At 37.5% G+C, this 16,150-nt stretch overlaps 1 protein-coding gene across 1 annotated transcript in view; it reads left to right on the forward strand.

The window, feature by feature from the left end:
• Positions 1–16,150, forward strand: part of HIBADH (3-hydroxyisobutyrate dehydrogenase) — a 101,255-nt gene that overhangs the window by 10,205 nt on the left and 74,900 nt on the right. The window contains exons 2-4 of the mRNA XM_040644151.1: positions 489–649; positions 8,405–8,514; positions 10,988–11,109. Of these exons, the coding sequence (XP_040500085.1) occupies positions 489–649; positions 8,405–8,514; positions 10,988–11,109 (393 nt within the window). The remainder of the gene's footprint in view (positions 1–488; positions 650–8,404; positions 8,515–10,987; positions 11,110–16,150) is intronic.

The raw sequence follows: 16,150 nt of genomic DNA on the forward strand, positions 1-16,150 counted from the left end.
ATTGTTAAAATGATAAAGGGATGTTACAGAGGTAGAAAACAGAAGAGATTACTTAAAATTGTATAGTTGTTTCCAGCAGATCTAAATAATTAGATGTTTGTACATGGTTGATGTCTTTAAATGTGAATAGATCATTAGTTTAAAACTAGCATTTTGGGGGCGCCTGGGTGGCACAGCGGTTAAGCGTCTGCCTTCAGCTCAGGGCGTGATCCCGGCGTTATGGGATCGAGCCCCACATCAGGCTCCTCTGCTATGAGCCTGCTTCTTCCTCTCCCACTCCCCCTGCTTGTGTTCCCTCTCTCGCTGGCTGTCTCTATCTCTGTCAAATAAATAAATAAAATCTTTATAAAAAAAATTAATAAAACTAGCATTTTGAAGGTTTTTTAAAAATAGAAGACATCTCAGGAACAATTGACTTACTAATATTGAATGAATGTTTACAATAAGAGACGTCACTGCCCTTACTGAAAGTAATTTATTGAAATCAGTGTGTTCTAGGTCAATGGCTTCTAAGACTCCAGTTGGATTCATTGGACTGGGCAACATGGGGAATCCAATGGCAAAAAACCTCATGAAACATGGCTATCCACTCATTATTTATGATGTGTTCCCTGATGCATGCAAAGAGTTTCAAGATGCAGGTGAACAGGTAAGGCCTTTTCTTTAGATTTGTTCTAGATTTTGATGTTTAAAAATAAACATGACAACTGAGGAGTATACCCAATGGAATTATAAACCTATTTCATCGTTGATTTTATACATGTTATATATTTGTTGTTTTTTATATATATTACACATACAAGTGTATATCTATGTATTGTAGTTATTGTTAACTTTTATCCAACATTCATCTATGCAACAAAGATTGAGACAATCTATTCTTTGGCAGGTGACTGGGAACATTTCCCAGGTTGGGTCAAAGGGCTTGCTTTGGCTATGTATCAGTTTTCTGAGACAGTAACTTTACTGATTGCCCTGTGAAAGGAGGTAGTTTGGTGGAAATAGCTTCCCATGTTATTAAGAAGCACAATTTGTCTTAGGACAAGAATAGGCTGAGGGATAGGAAACTTAGTTTGAATCCCAGCTTAGATACTTACCTTCTTTCTTGCTGGGGGCAAGTTATTTCACCTCAGCTGTTTTCCTTGTCTGTAAAATGGGAAGGATGACAACACATGTCATTAGATTATGAAGCTTAAATGAGAATATATGTGAATGTCTTTCATAAATACTGTATGGCAGCACTTTGTGAATAAATACGTTATTGGCCATAAACCAGGAGACATGTAGTAGCACTGTGTGCCATAATGAAGTACAGAGCTGAGTTATGACAGATCTCTAGTGTTTTGTTTTTAGGCTATCATTCTTGTTTGAAGAATTTTTGGACTAAAGTATATCCTGTTAGATGATAGCATCTACTGGTCAGTTCCTGTTTGGATTTGTTAAACTTTATCAATAACTCACATGACAGGAGATCGTGTATTAGTAACTGAATTTAGAGTTTCATTTTTTTTGAGATATGAAGGAAATTCTGTGCAAGCTGTAGAGTGGTAACTAAGGGCTGAATCTGAATATAATCCCAGAATTGGAAGAGTTGTAAAAATTTCCTGAGAAATATAGAAAAAAGTGAGAAAAAAATAAAATTGAACAGCTCACTTGTGGATGACAGACTTGAAGTAAATACTAAGAAACGTAATGCCAAGTAAAGAGCAAGTTTAGGTTTCTAGAGGTTTCTACTGTAGTGTAGAATTTTTAGGGTAGAATTTCTGAATCCTACTGTATGTCTAGCAGCCCACCTAGTGCTGTGGAGAATAAAACAGGTTAAGTTGGGTGTGGTAGAGTGTTAGCCGTGTCTCAGGTGGCAAGACTAAATAATAGTACAAGGAAGTTTCTATTAAAATTGCATTTTGTCTCTAATAAAGTACTGAAGTAGTTTTTGAGGAGGAAAAAAATAATAATTGTTAAGAGTCACTTCATTCCTGATAGGGAACTATAACTGTTAAGAGTCCTTTCATTTCTCAGAGGAACTATAAAAATGTGTATAATCTTTGCTCACCTCCCAACAGAAATAGGGTAGTCTGAAACGAATGTTGTAGAGACAGGATCTCTCAGATTCCTAAGTAGAAATGAGAAGATTCTAGGACACAGATTCAGTTACTGGATTTTCCTTTTCCTTGAGATACAGAAGTAGGTATGAGGAAGGAAAGAAGATGGATTCTGGGTAGCTGCTCCTCCCAGATTAGTGAAGAGTAGCTTCTCGTCTAGGATTCCCATCCCTGCCCCCGACACATGGTGGGAAAAGTTCTGTGGATGGTTCACACTGAGGCAACAGCCTGGAAGAGAGAATCCTCTTTTCCCACATCTTCTCTTCCTCACATCTCTGGTTCCCCTATGACCTTGACTCTGTGAGGTCCTCTGAGTATTGATTATGACAGCAGTGGAGGGTAGGAGAATGTGAAACTTAGATGAATGAAAGGAGGAGGATAAAGGGTAAGAAAGCTTTGGGCCTGAGGGGAAGTATCATGCCGTAATAAAATGAAAACATTTGTTAAATGATTTATGCTAGCAGCCTAAAAAGCATTTTGAATGGTGGCAATGTCATTTGAACAAATGCGATTTCCTGAGAGTGCTACTTTAAAGAGTAACAATTTGGATGAATAAGTTCTGATAGATTAAAATGTCAGCATTATTATTTCATAGCTATGTTTAGTTTAGAAAATGTTGGATAAAAGAAAAAATGAGTTTCATTCTACTACTAAAAGGCAAAGACCAGACTTGGTATGGGATGGAAAAATGGAGGTGGAAACCTTGAAACTTCTTGCCATTGTGCACAGTAGTGCGATGAAGCGCTTAAGGGTTCAACAGTTCAGAGTCTATTTGTGTTGACACTTCCATTTTAAGGACAGGTGTCCCCCCATTCTCCCAACATTACTATGTCAGGTGAAGTTGATAAAATGGCAGCCAAAGAAAACAAGGTTTTTTTCCCCCAGCAGTAGCATAGACTGGCTAGTTGATTTCTAATGTTGCCTGTGCTTTCAGTGAGAAATTTGTAGGGCAAGAAAGTACCAAAATAGAGTATCTGGTTCTAAAGACCTTTGGACATTTCCTTGAAGAAGTGCTTTTTTTTTTTTTTTTTTAAAGCAAAAAGTGGAGATTTATTGTTTCATGTAATTGAAAAGTTGGGGAGTGGTCTGACCCAAGGCACAGCCGAATTTTGGGCACAGATGTAATCACATTCTTTTCTGTCTGTCTCTTGTCTCTGCTTTGCTCCGGGTCTCCTCCCTCCCTTTAAGGTACATGATAGACACCTGCAGGTCCAGGTGAAGAAATGCTTTAGAATGTTCCAACCCTGGAGGTTTTCTTTAAGCCCAGTCTAGTAGTAGAACATAGTACATGGGTTATGAAGGAAATAAAAATTTGGACATGTTAAAAATGTTTAACATGCTTGATAGTATTTAATCAATTTATTTATGCCTTTAGATGTTAACCTATTTAGGGGCACCTGGCTGGCTCAGTCAGTTGAGGATCCGACTCTTGATCTCAGCCCAGGTCTTGATCTCAGGGTTGTGAGCTCAAGCCCCGTCTTGGGCTCTATGGAGAGCATGGAGCCTACTTAAAAAAAAAAAAAAAAGTTAACCTATTCTAATAGGGTATTTGTACTTGGTTAAATATGTTAATTTTGGTCATTTCCACAAAACATGTGGGCATTCCTCTCTCAGTATCTGTTTATTATATCCTTATTTCTGTTGGAAACTCAGGTTTAACCTACAATGTTGCATCATTTCAACTTTTAGAATCTTTTCTAAGAAGGTAGCCTACATTACAAAGGTAATTATCAAGGCTTTGTTTATTAGAAATCGTTAATTGATAAATTGTGAATGCAGTGGTATAAAAACATAAACCCTGGAACTGGACCGCCTGGGCTTACATCTCAGCTCTACCATTTGCAGGCTGTGTAGCTTTGGACAGATTATTTAACCTCTCTCTACTTAAATTTCCTCATTTTATAAAATGGGGATTTTAATAGTACCTTTTTAGTCCTGGAGAACCTGGCATCTAGATAGTGCTATTACTCTTCTTATTACTGTTGTTCCAGTGGTTGTTGTATCTCTACCATCTCTCTCCCAAATCTTCATTCCCAAGCACCACCCATAGAAACATGGCTGAGTCACTGAGTCCAGAGTGCTTTGGAAGAGAACTATAGACATATTTTTAAATGAAAGAATGATGGTAAAAATTAAAACCAAACTAGGAGATAAAATGATTTGATAACATTCCCATTTAAGAATATATTCTACATTGGGGCGCCTGGGTGGCTCAGTTGTTAAGCGTCTGCCTTCGGCTCAGGGCGTGATCCCGACGTTCTGGGATCGAGCCCCACATCAGGCTCCTCCACTGGGAGCCTGCTTCTCCCTCTCCCACTCCCCCTGCTTGTGTTCCCTCTCTCGCTGGCTGTCTCTATCTCTGTCAAATAAATAAAATCTTAAAAAAAAATAAAAGAATATGTTCTGCATTGTCCCTTCTCTCCCACTTTCGATACCAGTTTCTCTTTTTAAGCATTACCGTCAAGGGCATATGACTTGTGCCTCATTTTCATTGTCTAGGAATTTCCTTGGAGATGCTGTTGATCTGTGCCAAAAGTCTTGGGACTTTTACACCATTCCTGTGTGAGTTTTCTGGTTGAACTAGGCTTAATTAGATTGTCTTTTCTTTTGTTTTCTCTTTGAAAACTTGGAAACTATCTTGTTGTTTCTGGGTTGTAAGGCTGAGCATGTTTGGTTAAGTAATTCTCTTGGGATCTAAGCTGGCATCCACTCAGGTCTTATTAAATGAGGACTTTAAAAGCCTCTTGCTGAGTGGGTCCCGTCATTGTTGACCCAATGTTTCAAGATGTAGACACAAACTGTTTTTGTCAGTTTTTCAAGTGTAGTGTAATTTTGAAGTAACAGTGTGCTTTTTTACTTGGGAAGATTAAAAAACAAGAGTGGCAGGTTTAACCAAGGTCACGTTCATCTTGTTTCTTAGCAAGTTTCTCTTACCCATTTGGCTTACTTGGAAGCAATGCTGAGCTTAACTCATGTGACTATTTTATTTGGAAGAGACAATGAGATTTTTCTTTGTGGACAGCAACTAGTTAACAGTTGTCTCCTTCCAGTGGATTTGTAAAAAGGAGGTGCAGTTCCTTCAGATTACTCTGGGTCTTGATGCTCCCATTCTCCCCCCTCCCCCCCAACCAAGCAAAGCAGATTTTGTCTTTAATTCATCCAGTCTTCTACTCCTTGTATTGCATACCTGCCATTGATGAGTACTTGCATACAGATGAATCTAAATCCAGAGAAACTGGCTGCAAAAATTCTCAAAGACTGAAGATATCATGATACACAAAGGAACCAATCTCCTATAGTTAAAATTGAGATAGTGGAAAAGTAGAGTCACCTTAATTCATAGTAAGTTAAGAATGAAGCAGTTGGAATTAGCAAGAGAGGCTTCTGGATGATCATGACAGAGCAGAGCAGTGGCCCAGATGGCCCAGAGTCAGCCAGGTCAGTGACTGTCCACGGACAGGGAGGTGCAGAAGAGTCTTATTAATACTATACCTTTGTGCTGCTCATGTCTCATGAACCCTGTTTTTCAGAGGCTCTGCCTTCCTAGAGCTTAAGTGAAAAATTTCTTTACCTAAGTTTCCGTTCTACTTTGGAGATAGAAGCCTTAAAGATAACCCAAATCACTATTCTTATTTTGTAGATTCAGAAACTGAAGCCAGAGAGGTTAAGTGATTGTCAGAAAATCACACATGGGCTCAGTGGCTAGCTGCAAGTAAACCTGGGTCTCTGGCTTTCCAAATTAGTGTTCCTTTCACTGATCCATGCTGTCCTTGCTTATCCATTCAATTAGTAAATGTAATTGAAGGGACTCTAATTAGTTTGGCTCCTAAAGGCTTTTGTGGTTAGTGTCAGATTGGCAACAAGGTTTGTTTTTTTCCCCCCAGCTTTTGAGTCGTGGCCAAATTTTGTCAGTCAATTACTTCAGAGTCTTGAAGTCATCACATGGAAGTCAAGATGATTTGAGTAGCTGGACACACATGTCTGTGTATCGGTCTAATAAACATGCCTTCTGTATTGCAAATTAGAGACGGTTATTATAATGTACCAAATGTATAGAGTCATTAGATATGGAGCAGTTGTGGCCAATACAGTGATGACATTCCAGCTATCACTATCATTGTGTGTTTTTTCCGGACCTGTGAGCTTTGACACTATATATTATATAATTGAGGGGTTAGCAGTACTCTGGCAACCCAGGCATCCCAAGAAGCAGATGCTAGGGATGCAGGGGGCTGATTGGGCACCCCATGCACTTGGCAGTTGCATGAATTGGCACTGCCAGTTCATGGGTATGAAAAGCTTGGAGGTGTGAAGTATACTTAGATCTGTGAACTAATTGTTGGTGCCCCTGAGGGCACCTCTCAAGGAGTTTATCTAGGTGGAATTGAATTTCCTTCAATGGAAGAAACTCACTGAATTCCTAAGAGAAAGTGTGAAATTGACTCTTAGACCTCAGGGCTTACCGCGGTCTCTGAAAAGAGAGATGGAGCTGAGATGGAAGGAAAGGGACACTGAAAGGTATGCCATCATTTTGCATTGGATATATTACTTCATTTAAGGAAGGACGAACAGATGAGGCTGTCTGTGTAACTCATATTTTTGATACAGTCCAGGAGTAGAGAAATACTTCTCTAACTTTTCCTTTTCTTATGCTCATCTTACTCAGCTCTGTTTTTCTTGAGTAAATGTCAACTGTTTGCAAGCAAATAGTTGCCTCTTTTTGAATCTCAGCATTTATTTGGGTATAGGAAAGGTTTTTTACTTAACTGAAGTATTTCTTTGTAATTAATTTCACAGAAAAAAAATTTTTTTTCAGAATTTTTAGGGCAAATCCTGATGATGTATCAAAATGTACTGTTGCATGTGCTACATTGTAGACTCTAAAATGCCATATTGCCTTTAGAATGAAACATTGAAAGTGAGAGCATCTCTTTCTTTGTTTAAGGGTCTGAGATATTTTATGTTAGCATTTAATGTTAATACACAAAGTGTTAGTATACTTGATTGCCTGAAATTTTAAAGTGTGACTTATGAAATTACTTGATGTTAAAACTGTGTTTGTCTCGGATTTGATTTCAAAGCTAATAGTCTAGGGAAAATTGAATTGTGATTACCTCTAGCTCATAATACTTAGATTACACACTGTTTGCCTTTCCATTCTCCCACTTTCATCACCAGCATATCAAAGACAAAAAGAAAATGTTAGGTATCATCCCGCCACTCAGAAAGCAAAGGCATTCCCATTTCTAGGTTGCTTACATGGCAGTTCACATTTCCTAGCAGAAAATATGTCCATTTCTGATACATGTGTACATCATTCTGCGGAGAAATCTTCAGTTATCCCCCTGACAGTCCTTTGTCTTTTTTTAAGGTGAGAGAAAGCTTTCATGACAATTGGGGTGATGAATTCTTTTTGTTAAAGGAGAGTTTGAATCAAGAAGTGAGCTCCCGGTCTCTTCTGACCTCTTTGGTTGCCAGCTTGCTGGCCAGGCGTATCAAGGGGCATGTGTGAGAGAGCAAGGGCTTGGGGAGGGCCAGTGAGGGAGTGCACATCTCTGCCTGCCTGCACGCACACAGAGGAGGGACAGTGACTTTCCTTGACGGTATGTCTGTGGTCATCACAAGGCAGGAATGAGGGTGGAAATGAGAGCGTACCTTGATGCCTATTTGTCTGTCTGTCTTGTATCTGTAGTTTCCATGTGAGTCCTCGTAGCTCACGTGCTCAGCCTTTATGGTACTTACAGCTAATGCAGGAAGTGCTCATATCCTTGTCCTGACCTTTTCCTTTCCGTACAGGCTTAATTTTTTGCCTTTTTTTCCCTGGAAAATGGAGACGGGAATGGTGGTAATCGGGGCTTGAGAATTTACTAGGGGATTTGGCTGCCTATGGAATCACTGGTGAATCCTGGAGTTCAGCTACTATCCCTGTTGCACTAGAGTGTTTTTCTTAGTCAAAGCATCTACCAAGGAGCATGCTGTATAAGAATCCAAGTTGGAGGAATCCATGAGAAGTACGTCTGTTCCCAGGACTGTTGGGTTTTGCCCTTTCCCCCTCAACTCACTTCACGCTTTTTAAAATAAACAGAGATTCGATTCCATAGAAACTGCATCTATATGTGTATAAGGAACGGACTCTCTATTTTAGGCAGTAAACTTTTTTTTTTTTTGTCATTTGGAAACAAGAAATGGTTTTATTCACTGTCACGGTTGTCAGCATGCATAAAAAGTGGATTCTACTTGTGCTCTAGAAAGTGCTCCCGTTTTAATTTAAATAATGTGCCTTTGTAATTTTTTTTTTAAAGGTAGTGTCTTCCCCAGCAGATGTAGCTGAAAAAGCTGACAGAATTATTACAATGTTGCCCACCAGTATCAATGCAATAGAAGCTTATTCTGGAGCAAATGGAATTCTAAAGTACGTATTTCTCAACCGTGGAAATTTTCTCGTTATGATAGTCCATGATTTCACATTTGTTAACACTTTTGGAAATTACAATTATGTTTGTTAAACCTCTCTATACAGTTTTCTTCTTAAAAGTGAATAGTGTGGTTTCTCTCTCATTGTAAAGGGTTTATTTTTTCACTGAAAGCAAGTATGTGACTTTTGGGAATAATTTTTTTTTGTTTCTGTTTCTTTCCTTAACTCTTGCATTAAACGTACACTTTCATTGCTAACATGTTTAAGAGACTTTTAAAGCTTGCATTTTAAACTGTACAAATGTTACAAGCATAATTTTCTTATAGTTTATAGAAATTCAGGAGAAGGTTTCTATGAAAAATAAAACCAAACATTGGAAAGAACACCATTATTTAACATTTTATTATATTATAAAAAGTTATTGTATGTCCTCTGGGTTAGTACATCTGTAGTAAGAACTTTGAGAAGTTGGAATTAAGGGTTAGCAGTAGCTCTTTAAATAAAATTTAATTTAGGTCAGAGTTTTCTGGCCAGTGCTTAGCTTCCCTAGCTTTGAGAACCTTTTGGTTAATTTCTGCCTGTTGCCAAATCCTTGTGGTTGTGTTAGAATGACAGTGGTTGAATTTCTGATTTAATTTTCTGGTCTTACTGGCTCCTGTTTCTAACTTGTTTTGTTGTCGAATTTCAGTAAAGAGCTAGAACAAACTGGTAGGCCCTGTAGACATATGTAGGGCTAAAAGAAAGGGTTTAATTTCATGGAGCTGTAATACATGAACTATGAGGTTCTTGGGAATTGAATTGCTTTAGAAAACTAACAAACTTGGAAGCAAAAGACACTTGGATATTAGGCAGAAAACTGATAAGATAAATGTTTAGATTTCAGGGAAGGTTGAAAGGCGCTCATTTTGTATGGAGCCCTCAGGCCCATGGTGTGTGTGGTCCTGAGGTAACCTAGCTGTCTCAGTATCTCGTCAGTCCCAATTATGGTCCTGTGCTGCCTGTCAAGGAAAGGTTACTAAAAATTTGTGTGGAGACAAAATCCTGTGTTTATTAATATTCTTTACTAAGGAATATGGTGGCCAACTAGCGGAGCGGTTTTGTCTCGGAGTGCTTTCAAAGAATGCGACTTCACGTTGAACTGTAATTTGCTTTTCGTGGGTGGTTCGTTATTTTCTTCTGGGTCCAAATCATTTCCCCATACATTGTGCATAGGTAATTTTTGAGACAGTTTCCCATTTGCTTAAAGATTTAAGAGCTTAAGAATATTAATGTCACACAACACTGGTAAATGTAATTCTTATTTTTCAGGTTACATAAAGTGAAACTTCCACACACTGAGGTGATCTGTAATAAAGCATGCTATTTCTTTTCTGTGGAATATACCCAGTCATTGCATTTGGACCAGATCCATTCAGATGTTTATTAAAATTGTTGTTTAAAGCATTTTTGTATTCTATTTTTTCTATAGAAAGATTTTTCTTTAATAGTTTTTTTAGCAATGATTTTCTATTTCCTCCTTAATATTTATATTTATTCATTTCTAATTTTCCAATCATAATTATGATTAAGTGTTATCTGGGCTAGTTAATCTGTAGTAAGGACTTTGGGAAGTTTGAATGAAAGGTAAGCCATAGCCCTTTAAATAAATGATAACTTAGGTCAGTTTCCTAGCCAGTGAAGATAGGCATAGATTATAAGGGAGCCATGTAGATAGATATAATCTGCACTTACAGTACAAATGAAAATATCGTATTATAAGAATGCCATTTACTATTGATGTAAAATATGATAGAAGAAAAGACTGTTTCCCTGCTTTGCCAATGTATGTATGTACATTTACCGTAAAGAACAAAAAAACTTTATCTGTGAGATGTCTAGGTCCATTCCTTTATTTTCCTTTCTGCTCCTTTGATGTTTTATTTTATCTTTAAAAAGCTATAGTTATTAAAGAGTATACCACCCTGAAGCAAATGGCTAAATTTCAGTGGTTTATGTTTATTCTACCTAGTGGAAATGACATGGATATGTGAAATTTGCAATATAGCTTGTTAAAGACAAATAAAATACTTTTTAAAGAGCCCCAGCTACTTTACAAACAAAAATTTAAATCCTACCAAATCGACCTTTTAAAGTTAATAGGTGTTTTAAATTGCCTACCTGTATTATTATGGTATTGTGTATTTCACCTGAAACCAGAATTTATACCATGTAGTTTATTAGATTATTTAGGTTTGTTTGAAAGAGTTTGGGTTTACTTTAAACTTTAATTGATCTGAAAAAGGATTTGAGATTTTGAGCCAATTCTAATAATGTTTTTAATACTAAAGCAAAGACCTCCTTGATATCTGGCAGCTTTTAGCATATTCTAATTCTATATGTAGTTGCATGAAATGTTTACTTGGAATTGCAAACTGTATTTTTAAAACTATAAACCTAGAGCTTTAAAAAACTATTATTTTTATTTACTTAGAAAAGTGAAGAAAGGCTCACTATTGATAGACTCCAGTACTATCGATCCTGCAGTTTCAAAAGAATTGGCCAAAGAAGTTGAGAAAATGGGAGCAGTTTTTATGGATGCCCCTGTTTCTGGTGGTAAGTGGCAGCCAAAATCAATGCACACCTATTTCTATTTGTCAGAAATAGCTATTACAGTTTTGTGGTACGCAAGATATATCCAGTTATTTTTAGACCTATTACAGGAGTCTTGATTTCTTCATTGAAAACAAAAACAAAACAAAACTCACTTTTGTTATTTAGTACTCTCAAAATACATTGCTTATTCTAAATTCAGGCAAAAGGATATCACATCATTGAAGAATTGTAAATTTTTGGTCCAAATTGCTGTGGGTAGGGCTAGAGCTATTCATAGAAAATTTAACTTTTCGGAACAGATTCAAGAAGTAATTAATTAGCTTGAGTCATCTTTTTTTAAAGATTTATTTATTTGAGAGAGAGAGAGAGAGAATGCACAAGCAAGGGGAGCAGCAGAGGGGGAGAGAGAAGCAGGGAGCCTGACTCAGGGCTCGACCCAGGGACCCCGGGATCATGACCTGAGCTGAAGGCAGAAGCTCAACTGACTGAGCCACCCAGGTGCCCCTATTTGAATCATCTTTTAACTGTTAAAGAAGCTGAGGAAGTGGTTAAGAAGAAAAAAAATCATTTCACAAGGGGGATTTTAGGCCCAGATGATTTTTTACAAGTGAAATGTTACCAGAGTTTCAAGGAGCAGATCATTTCAATTTTATATGACTTTTTCAGACCATGGAAAGAAAGGAGACACTTCCCAACTCATTCTATGAGACCTGTGTAACTCTGATACTTGAACCAGAAAGAGAGAGAAATGAGAGAGAAAAATTTTAGGTCTATATCAGTCACAAATACAGAAGTAAAAACTTTTAAAAAGTGCATTAGCAAACTAAATCCTAGCATGTATAAAAGAGATCAAACACTACAATCAGGTTTATCTCATATCTCAAATGGCTTAATATTAGAAGATCTATGAATCTACTTTGCCACATTAACATACTTAAAAATCATGATCATCTCAATCAGGACAAGGATTCTCACTAATAAAATTTTAAAAAGCATATTATTATATCAAATCTTAGTAGTAGGTATCTAGGTGTTTTGGGATGGTAGTATTTTGAGTATTATGGTTTTCCATAATTTTGCAAGTTTTCCAAAATTATTGTGTAATCAAATACGGTACACAGACATGCGCGCACACAAACATATACACGTACATATGTAATTTGTAGTTGAAGACTAGTTTCTAGTTGGAGACTTTCTAGAAAGGCTGAACTGAAGAAACCAATCATTTGCTCAAGACTAAGACTAGATTCGTTTCACATTCCGCTGCATTAGGAAATACTATTTTCTATAAAGGTCTAATTTATTCTAAGAGGAAAATAAAGATTGCTAAATGGAAGGTTGTCTTTTAAATTATAAACTCATCATCTCAGTGCAGTGCTAAAAGTAGCCAACAGCTAGTGTGGTACATTGTTACAGTGATGATCTTTAATGACTCACATCTCTGAATCCACTCTGTGTGTCCATGCGCTGCATTGACTCTGAGTTGAGCCGTTGGACTTGCTTTGGCCAGTGGTATGTTAGCAAATGTTATACAAGGATAGACTTGAAAAGCACTTTGTACTTTGAATCTTGCCCTGTCTTTCTCATGGGGACTCTTCTGTCGCATAGAGAAGCCTGGATTAGCCACCTAGGACGTGCGCTAACCACCAAGCATGTGAGTGAGGCCATCTTGACCATCCAGTTAGAATTAAGTTCCCAGATGACTGCAGCTGCATAAGTGACCTCAGGTCTGACCAGCAAATGAACTGCTTAGCTGAGGTAGTTTAAATTATTCACCCATAGAATTGTGAGCAAATAAACCCACTAAGTTTGGGGGTGTAATGTAGCGCAGTAGGTAACTGATGGAGCCAATATAGTTGATATTGCCGTAATTATGTACAAGTGTTTGTTACTTAATGTATCGATTACTGTGCTACCTGTGCTTATTAAGTCTAAGTGTTATAAACCCTTTCTGAAGAATGATAGTACTGTAGTTAGCATAAAAGGCCAACTTGAATGCCAAAGCTAAGTTGCCAAAATGAAGTTTATTATTAAGCCAGTCCAGAAAAAGAGGTTTGTTTGCTGCAAACAGGTCCCTGACTTATATCTCTGTATTCCTGATTACAAAAGAGAATGTTTGCCTAAATGTTACCTAAGTAGCTGCCCTGGGGAGCTGATATGAGATACCCATGTTTAGTAAGATCTGGAAAAGTAAGTCGGTAAAAATTCAGTAAATCTCGTTATGGTGTTCTCATGGACTGCTGGGGGTTAAATAGTATGTCTAGCTTTTAGTACTTGTCTTTCGTGCTTTTAGAATTGAGTTTTATTATTAGAAGGGACTTCAGCAATAATTCAATTTGACTTTGTTGTTTTATAGATGGGAAGTTGAGGTCCAAAGAGGTTAAGTGATTTGCCTAGGGTTCTCCAGTTTGATAGCCAATCTAGAATTAGAATCGTATTCTCCCAACTCAGTCTGAGGATCTTCCCACATCCACCAGACCTTCTTCCCTTAATTCCCACCCTGTGGTAGCCTTTCTGTTTTTGAAAGCAGTGGCCTACTGCTAATCCCATTTCTAACAATTTTATCTAGTGGCTAGTCCTCTGTCTTGCTAGCTAACTGGTACTGCCATGTAGTGAAACCTTTGGTGGGGAAGCGAGGGGAGAATTGCCTTCTCTTCTAACTCTCAGAGGTTAGCGTCTAACCTGGGAGGGGCCTAACATTTCTGTTCCAGAGTCATTTGAGAAAAAAGGGTTGAGAGGACATTATTCTCAAATCAGGAGACTTCTGGAGAGATCAGATCAGTCTTACTGTGTTGACCCCATCCTGGAATGTTTATTAACTGGCTATTAGGAGTCTTTTGTTCTGCAGGCAGCTTGGGATAGAACCAGAGGTTTTTGGGTCTTTCCTGTTTTGGATCCACTGGCTGGTGCTGTTTAATCAAATAAATAAATGTCCAGAAAAAGAGAAAGTAAAGTAATATTTTGACATATTGCTAACATGTTTGAATTTGACTAGGATGGGATCTGTTCTGAGATATAAGGACATGGAGTTGGACAGGATTATACCTGAAGGCAGTGAAGCTGTTTTCCATGGCCCTGTTCTGTGTCCCCATAGTATAGTATGTATGCCACTGCAAGGACCACCATGTTATGCTTTTGTGTGTGCCTGTTTCTTCCACTACTAGACTCCGAAGAAGGCAGATACCATGTCTTTCTCAACTTTCTATCTCCAGTATATATCTTCTGGTGAGCATATAATAAAGGATGATTGATTGAATCAAGAATCTTCTATTTTTTAAATTCAGGATTAATGTTAAATATTTTGAGCCGTCCTGCAGTTATTTCTCACTCCCAAGCTGTTCTCCAGTTTATTTATCTCCAGATTATTGACCTCCTTCTGAAGTCCAAGTAACTGCCTCTACATTCTAACATCAGTAAGAGAAGTAGTTACTGTGTTCCGAATGCAATATTGTAATAGTAGATGCCATTGGGAAGCGTGATTATGATCACAAGGGTGGGGGTAGGATGAAAGAAGTATAATAGTATTCAGAACAACTTAAAGTAAAAGTTCTTACATTGGAAGTTTAGAATTTAGTAAAACCTATTAATAAAATGATTTGTAAATTGTTACAAAGAGCAAAATAATGTAGCACAGTAGTCTTCCCAGTATTAGCAACCAGAAAGGGAACTTCTAACAGTTTGATCATAGTGGATGGAACTAGAGGGTATTATGCTAAGTGAAATAAGTCAGTCGGAGAAAGACAGTTATCATACGATACTACTTATATGTGGAATTTAAGAAGCAACACAGAGGGGCGCCTGGGTGGCTCAGTTGTTAAGCGTCTGCCTTCGGCTCAGGGCGTGATCCTGGCATTCTGGGATTGAGCCCCTCATCAGGCTCCACCACTGGGAGCCTGCTTCTTCCTCTCCCACTCCCCCTGCTTGTGTTCCCTCTCTCGCTGGCTGTCTCTCTCTCTGTCAAATAAATAAAATCTTAAAATAAATAAATAAATAAAGCAACACAGAGGATCATAGGGGAAGAGAGGAAAAAATAAAATAAGATGAAATCAGAGAGGGAGACAAACCATGAGAGACTCTTAATCATAGGAAACAAACTGAGGGTTGCTCAGTTTGAGGCGTGGAGGTGGGGGGATGGGGTAACTGGGCGATGGACATTAAGGAGGGCATGTGATGTAATGAGCACTGGGTGTTATAGAAGACTGACGAATCTCTGTCCCCTCCCTATGAAATTAATAATACATTATATGTTAATTAATTGTATTTAAATTTTAAAAAACCAGTTTGACCATAGCAACATGCTGGGTTTGTAAAGAAATACGGTCTTTGTCCTTTCTGGGGTGGCTATTAAAACTTACTTTGACTTTTACCTTATATTCACCTGTATGAATATTTAGAGAGAGAGTAACCCCTGATTTGACTTACACAGTTGATTCTGGGGCACCAGAAGAATTTTTAGTTCTGGAAATGGAAAATTTATATTAAAGATTACCTAGAAACCTCATAAATGATTCCCAGTTACATCTAAGGGGAACCAGTGGAATTTGGAATTAGATTTGACAGTTTTTTAGTAAATATTCTTTAAGCAAGGAAGAAAGGAAATTGGTTAGCTCATATAATTCTCTTATCACCTTTAGTTTCAGTTTTGTTATACTTCTGTTAATAAACTCAAAGAAGTTCAGTTGATACTAGGGAGAGCCTAGAACTTTTAGGGAAAGAAGGTAACTCTAAAAATGAAGGTCTTCATTTTTCCTTCAATGAAATGTACTTAATATTATTATATAGTTCTTACAAGATTATATACTGTTTTCTGATTATACACTGATCTTTTCTATTATGCCTTGATTGCAAGGGACATGCTTCATTCTTCATTTCATGCAATAAACATTTATTGAGTATTTTTATGTGGTGGGTATGGTCTAGGCAGTTGAGGTAGTGCTTTGAAGATATTCAAAGTCTTTTGCCTCATGGATTATAATTTAGTAGGAATAGAGAGAATAAACAAAAATAATTTCAATGATGAGTGCTATGAAGAAAAAAAAAA

This window comes from Ursus maritimus, unplaced genomic scaffold (genome assembly GCF_017311325.1).
Source record: "Ursus maritimus isolate PB19 unplaced genomic scaffold, ASM1731132v1 scaffold_3, whole genome shotgun sequence".
Taxonomy (NCBI): Eukaryota; Metazoa; Chordata; class Mammalia; order Carnivora; family Ursidae; genus Ursus; species Ursus maritimus.